The 19,655-nt window shown below is 45.7% G+C and overlaps 1 protein-coding gene across 4 annotated transcripts in view; it reads left to right on the top strand.

The window, feature by feature from the left end:
- The window catches only part of LOC121453299 (BDNF/NT-3 growth factors receptor), a 328,350-nt gene extending 310,703 nt beyond the window's left edge, over positions 1–17,647 (top strand). For all 4 annotated transcript variants that reach the window (XM_041659956.1, XM_041659957.1, XM_041659958.1 and 1 more), the window contains exons 17-19: positions 9,738–9,896; positions 11,647–13,803; positions 15,887–17,647. In XM_041659956.1, the coding sequence (XP_041515890.1) occupies positions 9,738–9,896; positions 11,647–11,832 (345 nt within the window). In that variant the 3' untranslated portion in view covers positions 11,833–13,803; positions 15,887–17,647. The remainder of the gene's footprint in view (positions 1–9,737; positions 9,897–11,646; positions 13,804–15,886) is intronic.
- The last annotated feature ends 2,008 nt before the right edge of the window (positions 17,648–19,655 follow it).

Raw genomic sequence — 19,655 nt, 5'->3', positions numbered from 1 at the left:
TCCACCTGCCTCTGCCTCCTGAACACTGGGATTAAAGGGGTGTGCCACCACCTCCTGTTCGGCTTGTTTGTTTTTTCACTTAGAAGCATCATATGCAGACAGAGCGGTCAGATTGTGAGAAATCATTTAACCACATAATACCACTAACTTCACAACTTGCTGAGATTAGACTGATATAGATATGAATAATTTGCATTAGTATAGATTTTGCTTTATTGATAGAAATTTAAGGTCAATTTTGTTATATGTATATGTATTTCTGATCTTGATTAAGGTATTGTGATTGTGTAGTTCACTTAAAAATGTAATGTATATAGGTTGTTAATGGATAATCATTAATAATAGTCAAGTTTGTAGTCATGTTAGTTAGATTTTCTAGATATATAGATATATATTTCAGTTAGATTGGCATTCTTCATATCTTTCAAAGATTATAGAATATGGCATTTTAAATGTTTTAATAACTTGGGGCTTTTCATGACAATGAGACACTCTGCTCCTGGCAGCACCAATCTACTTCAAGAGGAAGATGGGCATCAAAGAGGATCCTTATGGAGTTTGATAGCCATTTGGGCAAGAAACTGCTCTTGCCTGGACTATTGCATAAACTGAACACAGAGAACCCACAGAGAGAGGACTACTGAACTTACCTAATGGTGAGATGATCTTTCGGGGTTCCTGATTCATGAAAGAGTCTGCGAGACATTCTGCAGGACACAGCAGATAGTGATTGACTGTCTTTGAAATTTCCTGCTTCGTGGAAATGTCTGCTGGAAAACTATGGGACTGAAGATGGATGCCCCAATGGTACAGAGAAACTTTGGGTAACTGTCAAGGCAGCGAGATGTCTCTGTCATTTCTAGAGTTTTGAAAGTTGCTTATTTCTTGTTTGCTTAGGTAATATTGTATCTTTCTGGAGTCTTTGATGGAGTTGAAGAATAGTTAGTTATAGTTATAGTTTTCCTTAGTTATGATAAAGATAAAATAGATGTAAATATTGTAATTTTTACTTGATAACTGTTTTGTTATATGTAATTTTGCTATTTTAAAGTTAAAGCCTTTCCTTTTTGTTGAAACAGAAAAAGGGGGAATGATGGAGGAAGGTCATTGGTAATAAACTGCCTTGGCCCATTTTGATAGGCCATCCCTTAGGTGGGTGGAGTAGGCAGAACAGAATGTTGGGAGGAAGAAGAAGTGAGCTCAGACTCAATAGCTCTCCTCTTGGGGGCAGATGCCTCAGACAGAGGCCATGCTCCCCGCTCCTGGGCAGACACGATGAACCAAGCCGCCAGGTCAGACATGCTGAATCTTTCCCGGTAAGACCGGTGCTACACAGTTTATTAGAGATGGGTTGATCGGGATATCAGAATTAGCCAGTAAGGGCTAGAGCTAGCGGGCCAAACAGTGTTTAAATGAATACAGTTTGTATGTTGTTATTTCTGGTGTAAAGCTAGCCGTGAAGGAGCCTGGCAGGACGAAAAGCAGGCCTGCAGCTCCTACAACATTAGACTGTTGAAACACCGCAGACCTTTGTCCTTAGACAGTGTGCTGTTAGGGGACAGAGGAGCCTTTGGGTGGCTGAAGCCTGGTGGAGGGGAGTTAGGTCATTAAAGGTATAACCTCTGAGGGTGCAGTGAAATCCCAACCTCTTCCCCCTTTAGTCCTGGCTCCCTGAGTGCCCAAGGAAAGCGGGAATTCTCTGCCACACAGCGTCTACCTTGATGGTGCAACAGCCACTGCTGGCCCAAATCACAGCCCTCCCGGGACCTGTAGGCCAAAATGTGCCTTCCTTCCTAGTGAGCTCTCTTCATCAGGTGGTTTGAAAGCAGCCTAGCTAATTCATGTACTAAACTCATCCAACACATATCTACTAAGGGCTTGGTGTGTGGCAGGCAACGCCCCAGGCAAGGAGCTTAACACAGGATCCTTTCCATGGAGAACACAGACAAGACAGTCAGGAATGCTGAGTAATAAAGTCTGCAACCGGGCCCCTCTAAGGATGTTCTGAGAATTATTATTCTACAACAGAATCAGCTCTCTTGTTTGTATTCTGGTCTCTGGATATAATATAAAACACTCTTTTATAGGATTGTTTTGAGGGAAAAAAGTGTTTTAACGCAGCTGGAGAGTTGGCTCCTCAGCTAAGAGCACTTACTGTTCTCCTGGAAGACCTGGGTTCGGTTTCCAGAACCACATGGCAGCTCCCAACTCCAGATCCAGGGCATCTGATGCCCCCTTCTGACCTATGAAGATACAGGGCACACATGTGATTCCTCGAAGCATACATGGAGGCAATACATTCATCAAGTAAATAATTAAAATGAAAATGTAAAGAGTGTTTTGTGGGTGAGAGTGCTCAATTGTGAGTCCTGGTGAACCTGGTGATGGATCTTCTCAGTCTTCACGGCTGCCTCTGCCTGCCAAGAGGCACTGGGAGCTGGATGTTGAGAAGACGGAGCAGCAGGGGCTTTGAGGACAGTCTCTGATCATGTCCAGAAGCCAGAACGAAAGGACGCAGGGTTACAATGATGGGGTATTGTTGTGGGTTGATTGAGAAATGTCCCCATAGGATCACACATTGCACTTGGTCCCCAGTGGGTGGTGCTGTTCAGGGAAGTTATAGGATGCTTGGCCCAGCTGGAGTACATTACTCACTGGGGTTGGGCTTTGAGGATCTGTAGCCTCACCCACTTCCTGCTCCATTTCTCTGTTTCCTGTATGTGGAAAAGGATGTGATTACCCAGCTTCCTGCTCCTGTTGCCCCGCCATTCTTGATGCTAAGCTGTTAGGGACATGGAACTGCACACACACACACACACACACAAAAAAAAAAAAATAATAAAACAAAAATATCCACAGGGCAAAAAACCTTTCTTCCTTAAGTTGCTTTTTGCTAGGGCATTTTATTACGGCAACGGAAACATCAGTAATACAAGCACCTTCCAGAGAATTCTTTCTCAAGAGACTGGCCCACTGGAAGAGGAAAAGTTTATCCACCCATCCATTGCAACAAGCACTCTAATACTGTCAGCATCACCGTGAGCAGTGGGGCACAGCACAGAAAGATCGCTGGGCAGGCTGAACCGCCCCCCAATCCTGCTTCACTGAGGAGCAGCTTCAGCTAATGCAAAGGCTATAAAGAAAAGGAACCAATATGGCTGGAGTTTGGTGAGTAGGAGGAGCAGGGGGGGGAGCTTGGCTTTCACTCCCAGCAGACTGGCACTTGGTGAAGGTCTATCAAGGAAGAGAACACAGTCTGGTTCACAATCCTAAGAGTGTGTTGTGTTCCTGTTGTGTGGTGGGTACACTATGGAAAGCGAAAGTCAGGCAGGGGTCTCAGGACATAGCAGAGTGGTAAAGCTCCTGCCCAGCCTTCATTTGTCAGGCCCCAGGTGTAATCCCTTACCGTAAAGAAGAAAGTAATGAGCAGGCGCAGTGATTGACAGGCTGTGTAGCGGTGGAGGCGAAAGAACACAGCTGTGTGGACTTGCTGCTGGTGCCTGATGTCTCTTCAGGTCAGTTGTGTATCCAGGAGACCCAACACAACACAATGAAAGCCTAGATATAGACCCAGGGAAATCAAGGGCTTAGCAGTGGCTTTCAGGGCTCCACTTGAGCAAGGGTTTAGTCCCAGTGGTACTTTTTAAGGGATGAGGAAGAAACAGGGATGCAAAGGTTGTGTGTGTGTGTGTGTGTGTGCACGCGCGCGTGCGCTCGCGTGCGTGTGTAAATTTTCAGGTCTTTAATCTTTGGGTAAGCAGAGAACAGGCCTCCAATGGCTGAGAAAGATTACTCATTAGCCCCATGATTTTAATTTTGAAGCTGAGGAGCATCAGTGCTTTGATCCCGAGGTTCTGGGTGGTTTGCTGTAGCTTGTTGCATCTGTCAACCCTGTTATTCCAAGAGTGTTCTTGTCTCCGTCTCCAAAGACAAATTTAGGGCTGAAAAGAACTGTATCCCCGAGTCTATGTTCAGAGATGAGCTGCTTGTTCTGAAAGACCTTTATATGTTTCATAAAAGTTATTTTTGTAAATGGATTCAAGTAGACTTTAACAAGCAAATATAGCATCCTAAATGCCAGCGATCTAAATAGAAGATTCAGCAGAAGCACTGTGTGACGGCAGAGCATGGAGACCTTGGGAGCGAAGCTGTAGGAGAGTGATCCAAGGGACTCAGGAGGGCCCGACGACAGGGAAGGGAGAGGGTGACTGACCCCCAAGGACTCCAGCACTGTGCCGTCCTTCCTTCCCTCCCATCGGATGCACAAACTGCAGCGTTCTTCCCAAAAGTCAGCTCAAATTGTGACAGAGGTCAAAGGATAACCTCAGTAGAGAAGTGACCACGTGCCTTGTGGAATACTCAGGTGAACCAATCAGGAAAGGGACAGCACCATGTAGGGAGAGCCCACCATTCTGGAATGGCCAAGAAAAGCCTGCATCAGCACAATTCGAAGGAGAAACTCTTAGGAGACTCTGAGTTCTGAGAAGCAGAAGAATCCGTGTGTGCTATGGGGGTCATTGCCACAGGCTTCCTCTACAGCTGCTCTCTGTCCAGGGATGGAGAGAGGGAAGCATCTGGTCAAACCTCCTTTGCCTGCCAGAGCCCACCACTCCCTTCCAAGTGAAGCACACACCATGTATGTGGGGTAGTGATACCACTGTACACTGTTCTGGGCCCCAGAGGGGCTGTGTCTTGGGGCCCAGGAGTGGCTAATGTTGGCTTTGACTCGCTGGCATAGCAGTCATGTGAACTGGTGGGCTTAGGGCAGGAATGCAGAGAGGCAGAATGAAAGAGTAAAGGGAAAGTTAGTGGTTGGAAATAGCGGTCTTCCCTTGTCCTCTTGGTTCTGGGTTATGACTGTTGTCTTGGGTTTCTCTGTCCTAGTTTCCCCACCCCTTAGTAGCTGAGGAGTCTGTTAGATCACAGGCTGTATGTTTATTGGGAATTCTATGATGTTAAATAGTTTGCCTTGAATACCACCCGGGTGCAGCAAGCTATGTGTGCATACAAGTTAAATATCCTAATATGAAGAAAAACCTACTCCAGACAGCTTGATCCAGTGACAAGTCACCTTTCCATGAGTCTGCCTGGGAAGCCCTCCGTCAGGGTTTGTGGAGCTGTTAGGGAAGAAAAGTGGCAGAAGGCAAAAAGTATGCAGCTGCCAACTAATTTCATTTTATTCTTTTAGAAGAAGATTTAAAAAATGTTTTTATTGTATGTTTATGAATGTTTACTTAAATGTTAAGTGAATGCATGTGCAATGCCCACAGAAGCCAGAAGAGGGCATCAGATTCCCTGGAACTGGAGTTACGATGGTTGTGAGCCTCCATGTGGGTGCTGAGAACTAATCCTGGGTCCTCTGGAAGAGCAGCAAGTCCTCTTAACCACTGAGCCATCTCTCCAGTCCTTAATCTCATTTTACTTAAAATGAAGAACTCTTGTTTCTAGATTCAAAGTGATTTCTTGACATCCTTGTGACTGTAGCTATGCACCTTAGCAGGGGAAGACATATTGCTCCTCACCAGAACTAAACACAAAATAAGAAGAAGGTAGTACCTATCACCTAAGACCAAGCACTTGGGCTGAGTCAGATGAGAGACAGGAATTGGGTCAGAGGCTTCAGAACTGGATCCTTGTGGATCGAGCCGGTCACTCTGCCTTCTCAGTCTGGAAATGCTTTGTCTTTTAAAAATGAAAGACAAGTGGTAACCAAATGTGTAGCCAGCAGCAGCCAGCGCACCCAGCAAACCTTGCGCTCCCCACGGCCACTCGAACCATTGAACTCAGATTCACTAAGGCACGCAATGCACATAGCAGAATTTTTCTTCTTTACATCTCTATGAATTTTGGCAAGTAGAGTCATTTTTTAAAGATTTATTTTATTTTATATATGGGTGTTTCCCCTGCATATCTATCTGTATGTCATGTGTATGCATTGCCCTTGGAGGCCAGAACTGCCATGTGAGTGCCAGGAACCGAAACCCCAGTCCTCAGCCAGATCATTCTATGCTCTGAACCACTGAGCTAACTCTCAACTATAGTTGCAGTCATTTACACCAGGTCCCCACACTCAAGAAATAATCCTTCTGTCAGTCCAATGCCTCTCTCCCTTAATACAGGAGGCCCTTCCTCTCCTCCCAACCCAGGCAACCATAGCTTATCTACAACTATAGTTTTGCCTTTTCAAGAACGGTATAGGAATCATGTCACTTAAGACTTTGGAGTTTGCCCTAATGGCTTTTCAAAGAGTAATTCATTAAATTTTACAACAATATTTTTTTAGATAAATACCAGTATTGCAGAATTGAAGGACATGGAAGTGCTAACACACACACACACACAAAAAAAACCCAAGATGCAAACAAATACGATTTTGTATTACTTGAATTATTTTATGATAAGACACGTAAGAAATCTTCAGTGAAAACTGTGCATTGAATGTGGCTCACAGTCACCCTAGAATCAGTGTCAGAGCGCAGTGGTGATGGTCTGTGGTGCTCCTCTTCGACCCACGTGATAACCTGCCTCGTTCTGGCTGGAGATGGCTCTACTGTGGAAAGGCATCTGGAAAAAGTGTTAACAGAAAGGTTGAAGACATCCTCTCTTAAGCCAACAGCATTTAGCCTTGAAGTCACCACACGAAGACCAATCAGTCCGTAAATGTGAAGAAACGAACATGGATAGTCAAGGTTTTAAATATCAGCAGTTTCGGGATTGGTGTGCATGACAGGTTGGCCAGACACTTCTGCTTCACTCAGGATTAAAAAGAAGAGCTGGGGCCGGGCGGTGGTGGCGCACACCTTTAATCCCAGCACTCGGGAGGCAGAGGCAGGCGGATCTCTGTGAGTTCGAGACCAGCCTGGCCTACAGAGCTAGTTCCAGGATAGGCTCCAAAGCCACAGAGAAACCCTGTCTCGAAAAACCAAAAAAAAAAAAAAAAAAAAAAAAAAAAAAAAAAAAGAAGAGCTGGGTTTCTCTCCAGGCACTATTCCCCATTCAACATCGGTCCCGTGGGAATCCCAGGTCATGCTTTACAACACAACCCTCATCCTCCTGGATGTGGTCACAGCCCACAGTACAACTACAAGGGTTCCTCCCAGGCTCTTCTTCAGGGGAAGACCTTGTCACTGCATTGCTGTGTTTAACCTTCTGCTATAATGCCATCCACTGGGAGCAAAGGAGAGCCGGCTGTTGCTGAAAGTTTACGGCTTTCATGAATTTTTAAGGAACACATGGGGGAGATTGCTGAAGCCAAGCCATCGTGCACGGGTGTGATACGGAGGTCCAGGAGTCCCTTCAATATTTAATGCAGCCAAAAGCCTCTGGCAACCAGTCATCTCTTAATGGGGCTCGCCCTCTGGCCAGCTTGTTTCTGAGGGAGTCAGATTTCTGGCTTCCAAACAAGTTATCGCTCACTTGCTGAGTAAATACCACAAGCTGAAAGTGGCCCCCTAGGCATCATTGGTCTTTGCTGGTCAAGCTGAGAAGGTCCCAGGTCAACATAGCTTGTCTTCAAACACCCGTGGTTTCCCAAGTGAGCTAGATATTGGTCTGTTCTCAACCTTCCTATGAGACTCCACTAAACACAGAATGGAGTGTATCGGGAACCGAATGGCTGTGTAAGGAAACAAGAGGTGAGTAGGGGGACCCCAGGTGCAGTACTGCTGGCGGAACTGACTTCACACCAGAGAGACGTTAGGGGAGATAAGGGGCATCGGGATTAGTCCTGGACCGACTGCTAGGGCATTGCTGAGAACAGTGGCTGCAGAGGAGAGGGAAGTGAACGTGGACAGAGAGGGTGAGCTGCACTTTGTGAGAAGCCTACAGGAGGGAAGGAATGGCTAATGGCATCACTTCCGTCTTCCATCACTGGTGTCTCTGGGAAATGGACTCCGCATCCCTCGCTCACTGCTACCACAAATAAAGATGCTGTGTGTGTGTGCAAAGCAAGCCATAATGGAAAGGAGCCAGGCTGTCTGTATGAAGGGAAGAGGTGAAGCTGTTGTCCGTGCTGTCAGTCACCAGTCTATACGTATACTTGACTAGAAACTTCTTTCATTTCACCAAACCCTAGTTTCCAAAAGAAAAGGAAAGAATTGTCACAGAACTTTTCACTGTTTACTGCCCTATGACGACAGACTATATACTGTGAATTGCTTAGTTAAGACATGGATTATGGGACTGGAGAGGTGGCTCAGCTGCCAAGAGTATTCGTTGCAGACTCCTGTGTTCCTGGCACCCGCATGGCAGCTCACAACCAACTGTAAAATCGTCTCGGGGATCTAATGCCCTCTTCTGGCATCCACAGGCACTGCATGCAAATGGTGCACAGGCAGTAAAAACAAACATATAATTGTGTAGTTATAATGATTGGATTGACACTGTTGTTTAAAAATAGTAAATTCATTGATTTATAACTCAAAGGAGATTTACTTTCAGGATTTTCTCCAGAGATTCTTTTCTTAAAATACGTTTCAAGCCAATAGAGTTGGGGGATAGTCAACTCTAAAACATAGCTGTAATTTTAATTTTTATCATATTATTCTATGTGAATCACTATCAAAATCACGAGGTTCCACGCTTTCCTTGGTGTGTTTTTAGAATGGAATACATTTTTCTCAGTTTATTTTATGGAGTCCCTGGCCCTCAGACATTGTTCTTATTAGCTCTGTTGGTTCAGCCAAGTTAGTTAACAGTCCTCAGAGTCAGCAAGTTTCTTCTGAGAATCTGGAAATGTTGGGCCTTCCGTGTACAGCTTCTCTTTGTCAGTGTTCTGAGCATGGAACTTAAGGGTCAACCAGACCAGTATTCACAGTCTGACCTTAGGGTGCCCACAGTGTTCCTCTTGGCTGGTCAGGGTCTGTGACCACACTGGTTGTGGCCCTAGGAGGAAATGTCGCCACCACTTCCAGACACATGGGCAGGTACACTTCCTTCATATAAAAAGTCACAGATTGATGTTGAGAATGGAACCTGGGCAGTGACTCCATGAGGTGTTCATGTTAAAACATACGGCTGTCAGTGTGTCCTGGGGCCTCGTTCACACTAACACATGTGATCCACAGATCACATGACTACTGCACAGGAGTCAGACAGCCTGATGACTGGCAAACCTGAAATGGCATTTTTTTTTTCTTCCACTACTTGGAGAACCGTGCACCGCCCTCCTGCATCAATCAGGTTTCTGTGAGCGCACTGATGCTGTCCCCAGGTGCTGCCACAGCTTGTGTTTTCACTCAAAGGGGCATTTTCCTCTTAAAACAAATTTATTTATTGCAGTTAATAAGCTACATAGCATCACCCTATTGGAGAGGAGAATCCAAAGCTTTGAGTCCAAAAAATATGATTTTTGTACCATGTACATGTATGGTTGCCTGTCAGTAAAATGGAAATAATAAATTTCATCTTGGGTACCACTAAGGTAGAATGCAGGGCCCTTTACTTGTTATCTTGGTTCAAAATTATCATGTTTATTAATTAATAGACAGGTTAGTTCCTCCAACAGGAAGTTCATGAAGGCTTTAGTAAATCATAATGGTCTCTACTCGCCTCTGACTTTGAGGAAAGGAAAAGAACAAGTTATATTTGTAAGTTTGTTTTGACTCGTCTCTGCCCCTGACTCTGTTACCTGAGGTGATGGAGAAGGTACATATCCCTCGTAAGGGCCAGCTCCCCACAGTGACCTGCCACACTGGCTCCAGATGACTGACGCTCCCTATTCATGCTTCTCCTGCCAGGTCGGAGGCCACACGATGCTGCCTATCCGCTGGATGCCTCCAGAGAGCATCATGTACAGGAAATTTACCACGGAGAGCGACGTCTGGAGCCTGGGCGTCGTGTTGTGGGAGATCTTTACCTACGGCAAGCAGCCCTGGTATCAGCTATCAAACAACGAGGTGTGTAGTGGTTTGGGAGGGACCCCTGAACACACAAGCACGTTCACACACACATTCACACACACACATATACGCGCACATGCACACACACACATACACACCACCGCCACCACCGCCAGAGCGGGAATCTAAGATGCAGCCTTGGTCTGGAGGCTCCTGAGCTGGCAACCAGCCCACAGTCATACATGGCTTTGCTCAAGGCAGCAGTTCTTCGCAGACTCGTTTTAATAATTTTGGAGAGAGGTTTGCGGACCCAACCTTGCTCCCTCTCACGGCAGGGTGGAGGAGTAATTTCACACCTGCTCATCTAACAGACTAAGAGCAGCCTCCGCAATCCGTGCCCCTGAGTCTGGCGAGCATTTCTGCACTGTTCCAGAGAAGTTCTAAAGCCCTTTCCTTCTTCAGATTTTACTAGAAGTTAACACCTAGTCTAGTGAAAAGCTCAAGCTTGGTTTACCTTTTCCAACTCCTTGGCAAACTATAGTTACCTGTTGGAATCCATGGGGATTGGTTCCAAGACCCTGCCCTCACCCGGCCCCAGACCAAAATTTAGAACACTCCAAGTCCTTCCTGCAGATAGGATAATGTAGCATGCGCAAGAGCTCGCCTGGTCTCCTCTGCCAGCTCATTTACAGTATTAGTACATGCAGACACAGTGCTAATAGCTATATGTTCGGAGAATAATGACAAGAAAAAAAATGCACATGCTCAGTACAGATGTTATTTTTTCCCCCATGTATTTTCAATCTGCTGTTGTCTGGGTGCACATCTGGAGCCCACGGGACAGCAGCCAGCACATGTCTGTATTTGAAGCACAGCATCTCGCTCAGCCATCTCCTGTCCCTCTCAGATCCACGCCTGTCCTTTAATTCAGCTCTGATATGCAGTGATCCTAATCACATCTGCTGCCAGGGGTTCCCTGTCAGTCAACACCTTAGGCAAAAGCAGTCTGAGTTCTCTCTCCAGCCTGTAAAACCTGGAGCACGCGGGGCTTTCTTGGTGCTCTTCAGACCAGCCTCTGTGAATAAATAGATCAGGCCTTTGCCGGCTTTGTAAAACCACAATGGCTCTCCCCTTGTGAGAAAGCAGTAAAAGGGTTTCCTTTGGGGCTGAGGGAAAGGACCACGAGTTCAAGGTCAGCCTGAGCTGCATAGCAAGACCATACCTAAAGCAAAAACCTATCTCTCTCACTGGAAATCCACAAGGGAAGGTTTGCTGAAAGGGTGGAGAGGGAAGCTGCAGGCCAGCCCCAGCATGCAGGCACACAGGGGCAGATGATTCTAGAACCCTGCAGCACTGCACTGTGACTGTAGGCGGTACGTTTATTATATCTTCAATGAAGAACTACAAAAGAAACATTTTAAAAGAGCAAACATCAGCTGGTAGCCGATTGGCAGCTCCTCCCTAGGGGCTGGTATAGCAGCAGAGTGGAAGGACGTGCGGTCCCATATAATGGGGCCCCAGGACTCTGTGAAAAGTTAGGAGGGAGGAGGTGGAAGGCTGCCAGCACAAAGGCATGGTGAATAGCTCAGGAGATACACGTACTGATTGTCCTGATGTAGTCAGTACACCTTGTATATGTATAAACACGTCTGCCTCAAATTAGCATGCTGGCCCCCAGAAATAAACATAATAGCTTGACTTGACTTCTTAAAAAGTTAAAGAAAGGAGAGGCCCTTTCTTGCTCCTCCTGCACTGACATCCCACGCCCATGGCTCTTCTGCTAACCCTGCCCCTGCTCTCCCTGCAGGTCATAGAATGCATCACCCAGGGCCGAGTCCTGCAGCGGCCTCGCACGTGCCCGCAGGAGGTGTATGAGCTGATGCTGGGATGCTGGCAGAGGGAACCACACATGAGGAAGAGCATCAAGGGCATCCACACCCTCCTCCAGAACTTGGCCAAGGCATCGCCTGTCTACCTGGATATCCTAGGCTAGGGCCCTTCTCCCCAGATCCGCCCTTCCCGATGCACTCCTCAGACTGGCCAACACGACGAACCTCTTACCTGCCGCTGGGTGTCATGACCTTGCTGTCCTTCGTTGTTCTGACAGTATTAACAAGACAGGGAGCGGCTTTCGGAGGGAAGCAGTGTGCACTTCTCCATCCACAGACAGTGTTAACTCGCTTTTGGCATTGTCTCTTTCTCTCTCCCGCATCTCCTTTGGTTTCTTTCTTTCTTTTGCCCTTTCACCTTTTACTTTGGGTCTTCCCTGCTTCGTGATCCTCAGCCTCTCTCCTTGAACAATCTGGCTTCTGTATTCCTATTGACTGTACATAGACAAAGGCCTTAAACAAAACCCTAATTTGTTATATCAGCTGACACTCCAGTTTGCCCACCACAACTAGCAATGCCTTGTTGTACTCCTGCCTTCGATGTGGATGACAAAAGGGAAACCAAACATCTGACTTAAAGCGCCACTTCCAATGTACAGACACGGGCATTTCTATGGATTCACTCCTGTTTATTTATTTAACTATTTATTTATCTATTTATTTATTTATTTATTTATTTATCTTCTTGTTTTCTGATGGCTTTAGCCTGTGTGTAAAGGGAAAGTTGTATACAATCTAGGAAGATGTTATCTGTGGGAGATGAGATCCAGAGAGAGAGAGAGAAAAGTGTGACTATAAACTACAGAAGGACCAGAACAGAGACAGCCAACGGGATCACCTGGGATCAGCCCCTGCTGAGGAAGATCCCGCAACCGTGAGCTGGGAGGAGCATGTTCGGCACCGTCCCCTGAGGACCTTCCTGAGGAGGAAAGAGGGTGTTGAACTCTGCACCGTGGACAGAGTTTCCAGGCACAGATACTGGCCTGCAATGGAAAGTGAAGATGGCCTCCGTGGGACCCAGACAGCACATCGCGCATTCCGCCAGCGCATTGTGGTCGAGCATGGTGACAGAGTTGAAGCGTTCCTCAAGGGTTACCTACCAAACTTTGTCAAGTTCAGTTGAAAAGAGGGAGATTTTTGCTCAGATATTATTTCTGGGTCAGATGGGGAAATCTGAGTCCTTGAAAATGACAGGAAGCACTCTCAATTCTGAGGCACGTTTCTCTTACCTTGAACTTTTCAGACAATTCCCTCCAGCCCCAATTCTCCACTCTCACCTGTCTTTTAACTGTGCAAAAAAAAAAAAAAAGTGCATGGTCTTTGTCAGTCAACACCTGTGTGCAGAAAGGACCATTCCAGTCGTGGGGCCCCATGGGTAGGGCAGAGCCATAGAAGGTCTGACGTATGCAACTTAGGGATGGGGCAGGACCAGCAGCTGAAAGCATGCTGCTGCGGTTAGTGGTGATGGGTTTGCCGTAGGGATGCTGATGCCTGGGTGTCTCCATCCGCCTCAGCCCCACAGCAGCGTGGGATGGGACAGACGGATCCGTCCCTGAGGGGAAGAAAAGCTCCCTTGGGGACAGCACCCTAGTTCACGTTTAGTGTCCGGGCCAAGTCTCTTGCTCTGGGCTCTGTTTGGGAGAGCGGTTCACTTCTACGTACTCATTGTCAGTGTGCTGTTTTGTTATCTATACTCCATTAAAAAGTTTTTTAAAAAAGGAAGGAGAAGGAGAAGGGGAAGAAGAAGGAGAAGGAGAAGAAGGAAAGAAAAAAACTGAAAAATCTGTGCAGTATGACTGATGGGAGGCTGTGCCCAGACTGAGCTTGGAAATACGCTTCTGAGTATGATTATGGGTTTTACTAAGAGAAAGTGTAAATTTAAGTAGAAATTTACAGTTATTAGGACAGTCAGTTAGACCGAGGGAGAACAGCATTTCCGCTTCTCTGTCCCCCTCTGTGAGGGGAAGTTTGATAAACTTGACATCTTTGTTACATGAGCCAGATTGGAAGCGGGTGATTGAATTCACAGTAGCACACTTCTTTGGAGTTTATTTCTGAAGGTGCCAGAGCTCTGGGTAGGTTTCATTTGTGCCCACTAATTTCTGGAACACTGTGTTTTCTAGTATAGACTTTGAAAGCAGGTTCTCAAAATAAATAAATAAAAATAATAAAATAAAATAAAAACCTCAGTGTAAATGAACAGAGACCAGAAAGAGATCCAGTGGACCCGCTCAAGGGAGGGGTCACATAAAGCAGACGCTATCTGGGGTCCTTTCTGTGGCACTGGCCCGTGAGAGATGGGAGCCATTTGTCCTCTTCGTCCATGAGAAACCCCTCCAGGATACCTATCCTAATATATCGAAAGCCATATATCTGTGATATATACAGGCAGGTATATATCCTATAAAGGACCCACGGTACTGTCACAACACTGTGGAGCTGTGGCGCTGCAAAGCTAGGACAGATGGATGTATCCACGCTGTTCTAGATTCCTAGGACAGATGAGTGTATCCACGCTGTTCTAGATTCCTAGGACAGATGGATGTATCCACGCTGTTCTAGATTCCTAGGACAGATGGGTGTATCCACACTGTTCTAGATTTCTAGGACAGATGGTGTATCCGCGCTGTTCTAGATTCCTAGGACAGATGGGTGTGTCCACGCTGTTCTAGATTCCTAGTACAGATGGGTGTATCCACACTGTTCTAGATTCCTAGGACAGATGGTGTATCTGCGCTGTTCTAGATTCCTAGGACAGATGGTGTATCCACACTGTTCTAGATTCCTAGGACAGATGGGTGTATCCATGCTGTTCTAGATTCCTAGGACAGATGGGTGTATACACGCTGTTCTAGATTCCTTGGACAGATGGTGTATCCACACTGTTCTAGATTCCATCAGCGATGACTGGAGAACTTGCACAGGTCTATCGCTGCGAGTCAGACCAGTTGCCCTGGGAGAAAAAGCTGCAAGTTGCTCAGCAGACAGCCGAGGAGATGGTCCTGGGAAGAGCCAATGTTAGGGAAGCCTTGCAGGTTTTCATCAAAGGTCTGCAGCGAGTTCAGTGTTTTCCTTGGCAGGAAAAAAAAAGCAAAAGAGAGAAAGACAGAGAGGAGAAAGAGAAAGAGATTCCTTATACTGCTTTGACAAGTCCCTGAAGGTCTTAAAATGAAAATGTCTATGCAAGCGCAAAATTTTATAGTTATTTATACTGATTATTATTATTAATAATTATTATTATTAGTCCTTCTGTTGACATGTGCCAATGTCAGAGCATTGCAGAACATCTGCTGGCTTTTTAAGTAGTTGGATGAGCCGAGGACATAACATCTTAAAATAGTTATCATTATTCATCGACTACTCTCTTTCTTGTGGTATTTTAATTTTTAGAAAAGAAACATTCTTGCTCTAAAACATATCCCTCTCCAAACAGGACAAGCATGGTGGTAGCGACCCAAATTCTCCATCCCGAACCCCATCATCCACTTCATTTCCAAACCCTTGATGGTTTCTGAGCACTTTTTGCATGTGTTGGCAAATTATTCATATTTTTCACGAGGGAATTGAGACTCAGAAGCTCAGAGACCATGAGCTTCACCCAAGTCTGCCCCTGGACATGCTAACACACACACACACACACACACACACACACACACAAGGCATTCAGGAAAGGAGGCGTGCTAGCATGTCTGTGAAGCAGGAGGAGGTTAGGACAGACGGGAACACACACAGTCCAAGCAGAGGGGATTTTCTCTCATGTGCTTCTGCTCCTGGCGTCTTCTGACTCCCGTGCACTAAAATGATGTCACAATAAACCTCATCAAGAAAATGCTTCGAACACTGCTCTCGAGGGTTCTATCCGAATTCATGCACACACACTCACATCAGCTCCATTTGTAGTGTTTTCGTGTACTGATATATATATATATATATATATATATATATATATATATATAATATGTTATAAACACTTGATTTATACATATACAAATGCACATCTGTAGTGTGTTTGTGTGTTTATGTATAAACATATAGGCACATGGTAATAGAATAATTAATTGTAAGTAGGGTGCAATATGAATAATTTGCTTAAAATTTGCTAAATAACCAAAACTATCAAATGTCGTGTGGCAGTTCGTGTTTCCATTCTCCGTGTAGGTAAGGACCACACCAGCTTTCAACTCCGGGCAGTCCTTGGATGGAAGATTTGTTGAAGTCACAATTCCCTGAGACAACAGACTGAAAAGCCATCCTCTACGTTCAGCATGCTCTCCGGCTCTCTGCAGACAAATGGTCTCCTTAGGTACAGCTCCAAGGGAGGAGAGCTGTGCTGTGCTCACCCTTCTCGCTCTGATCCCCTTCTAGATGCAGACTGTTGGGAGACCAGTGTCTTGAAGGCCGATGATAAAACACCCAAGAACCCACAGCAAGATGGGCAGCTTGTAGTCACCCCTTACCCACATGGGGAGAAAGAGCCATGGTGCGGACAGCGGGATCCCTGGTCAAGGGCTGTCGTGAGCCTCTCCTTTTGCAAATGGGACTGCCAGCGACACCTGGCATTGTCATGTCTAATTTCTAGAACTGTCAGCACAGACACAGGCACCCTCATCGCTCCTTCTCCCCTCTTAGAGGACGTCTACTTCCCAACTTGACCTTTGGTTTGGCCCTGTTAAAGGAAACCTCATGAGGGAATGGCTAACGAATGTCCCAAGTCCCCAGATTTCCAACTTTGCAGTTTAAGCCGATTCTTCACAACGTGTAACAGGAATGTAGAGACTCAAGTTGTGATAGCTCGGACATGAATTTCAAGTGCTACTGAGAAGAACCAGGTGGGAGGGGCTCCCAGGTGAAAGAGTAGTGCAGAAGGGCATAGTTTATGCTGTCTGTCTGGGCTCCATCTCTGCTGCTCCAGTCAAAGGTTCTTGACTATTCTTCGCTGTGGCACCTTCCCTTCTTTAGACCCTTCAACTTCATTTATTTATGTTCTATTTATTTATAAACTTTCGATCCATCCATCACCAACATGAAGCAAAAAAAAATGACATACATGTAAATGTGTTGCAAGCGAAACACTGTGAATCTCACAACCACCTCCAAGCAACTATGCTGCCATCCTGATGTGCGTCTCGGGAGACGAGATGGGAAAAAGACGGTGACGTCATTTTTGCAGCCTATGCTTTCTGGGCCAGGTCCACGTTTTTTATTTTATTTTTTTATTCTGTGAGTTAAGAAAAACGATCCTGAGTGGAGGTTGACTGAACGTCCAACGAGCTAGCCAAAGTATCATGAGCTGCTTGTGGCTGTATGTTTGAGCAGGAAGGAAAACCATGGGCAATGGAGAAATGAAACTTGATGGAGAGGTCTCTATCTTACAGCTCGTATAGCTTACTGTTGCTTAAAATGTATACAACAGCTGGAAATATTTTCAATACAAGGTATTTGAATTAAATGTGAATTTTAAATATGTACTCTCTTAAGGAATGAACATATTGTGGCGAAATATCTCTCTCCCCACGTTCCTGACCAACCTGCCTAAAGACGGGGATGCCTACACTGGCTTCGGCCCCGGACAGATGTTTGTACATACCCAGGCCACACACACTCATCTCAACCTCTCTGCACATGTGCTACCCCTCCAACAGAGACCTGGTGTTTAGAACTCTATCTTTCAGTTCGTTTATTTCCCTTTAATGTGACGTCTCTGTGCCGACTTTTACCGGCTCTCACTTGTTTTTTTGCAATCTGTTTTGAGGTCCAGTGCTTTTCTGAGACTCACTGCATCTTGGCTGATTTCAAAGTGACACCTGAATACAGTGTTTAAAAAAAAAAATGTTTGTAAATCATGTGACCAGCTTCTCTCAACCTGACATGGAATGTCTCTTGTACTACAGTGTATTTAATAAAAAAAACCACAAATGACGTCTTACAATAAACAACACACTCCATGGGAGGCTACACATGGCGATGGTGTACTTTCTAAAGATGTGCAGGGCGTCTACGAAGCACAGCACAGCAGTTTTAAATGTAGGCATCTTCAGAGATGCCACGGAGTTCACTGCCTGAAGGCAGTGAGAACAAGTGGTCTCTGACCTCACCGTTGAACTTTTAAATCACACTGTTTACACCCAGAATGCTGTTGCCCGTTCCTTCACACCGTGACATTTCTGTCTCCACCAACCAGTGTGGTATACTGAAGCCACCTGTGGCTAGCAGGTCTTTGACTGTAGAACAGAGTATGAAATTGTGTTTAATTTCAGTTAATGTACATTTAAACTGCCACAGCAGGCTAGTGGTGACTATTCCAGCTGGGCAGGAGTGAGAAGAGAAACCTGTGGTGTCTAAAAGCACAGGTGCAAACAATGTCCTGAGTGGGTTGCAGTGGTCTAGAGTTGGGTTTCCCTGGGAAACTGGGCAAAACAGAGGTGGAGGTGTTCCCTGGAGCTTCACAGTAGCTTCTCCCAGTGTCTGGCCTCTTCCCCCTGAGGCTCTGGAAGGCTGAGAAGCATCCAAACAGCTCCCCTGGTATAGGCTCCAGAAACATGCAGTTTGGCTGTGTCTACCCGAAAGCAAACACCCTTAACCATTGTCTCTTACACACTTCCCCCCAGTGGTGAGGATGTATATTTTCTTAGGGTAACAAATTATGGCAACTGAGCAGAGACTAGAAAGTTCAGAGTTGCATAAGGTCCAAAATTTCGAACATGATTATATATCACACTCAATTAAGGAATAAAAAAATGTAACCACCGGAACCTTGATCAGCCTCAACTTAATCTAGAAATCCTAACTATGCCACGCCACATTTCCTATTTCTATCATTGCTACAATTACAGTGATAACCACGGAAACTTGAAAACCGAAGTCGTGTTCTAGAACCTTCCCTAGTTTCTCTGTATGTCCCATGCAGCCTTCCTTCTCCCAAATACCTTTTCATTCACCCTTAGGATGCTTAGCTTCTATGATGTGGACATTATTGCTGAATACTGTCACTACTTAACAGGAAGACAGGCACACTGACTCTGTGAGTTCAAGGCCAGCCTGGTCTATAGAGCTAGTTCCAGGACAGGCTTCAGAGAAACCCTGAAAAAGCTACAGAGAAACCCTGTCTTGAAAAAAAAAAAAGAAGTTACATATTTGAAAGGATGCTCTTCATGTACAGGGTGCTAGGTGTATGCTTTAGTTCCTCTTGGCTACAGTAACAAATTACAGCAAATAAGCTATTTGAGATAACACAGGTTTATTTATGCAGAATGTTAGAGGTCAGAAGTCTGTCGGTGAGAAGGCTGGCATGTACTCCTTGCAAAGGTTCATGGGAGAACCTGCTTCTCACCATTGTGGACTTTTGTGGCTTCTGGTGTTTGCTGATCACCTCACACCAATTTCTGCCTCCCTATATCTTCTTTTCATGTGTCTTCTTTGCTGGGTTATGATTTCATAACCGACTTTATTGACTTTCTTTCATTTTCAAAGGGACTGCATTCGGAGCTTGCCCAGACACTGTGGAAATGTCACCAGGCTTCCTGTCCCTGTGACAAAATATCTGAGATAAGCCACATGCAAAGAAAAGTTGGTTGTGCCTCACGGTCTCGGTCCACGGTCGCAGAGCTCTGGTGCTTTCATCTGGTGGTGGCTGGAGAACATGGCAAAAGAGTTCTGTTTGTTTCAGGGTAGCCAAATAGGAGAGAGGCAGAGAAAGGGAGACAGAGGCAGAGGAAGGGAAGGGAGAGGAGAAGGAGGAGGATGAGGAAACAGTCACTCAGGTCTTAATATCCCCTTCCAGGGCACACCTCCAGTGAATCTAACTTCCTTAACCTGACCCCACCTCCGAAAAGTTACGCTACCCCAATAGCATCATGGGCAGGAAACCAAGTCTTCAACACACAGCATTTAACCTCCAACTCATACAATGCTCTATCAACCCTAGGAG

The sequence above is a fragment of the Microtus oregoni genome, unplaced genomic scaffold (assembly GCF_018167655.1).
Source record: "Microtus oregoni isolate MIOR12 unplaced genomic scaffold, Mior012 000011F_ref0000422, whole genome shotgun sequence".
Classification (NCBI taxonomy): Eukaryota; Metazoa; Chordata; class Mammalia; order Rodentia; family Cricetidae; genus Microtus; species Microtus oregoni.
The sequence above is the reverse complement of the archived record's forward strand: the minus strand, read 5'-3'. Positions and strand labels throughout refer to the sequence as shown.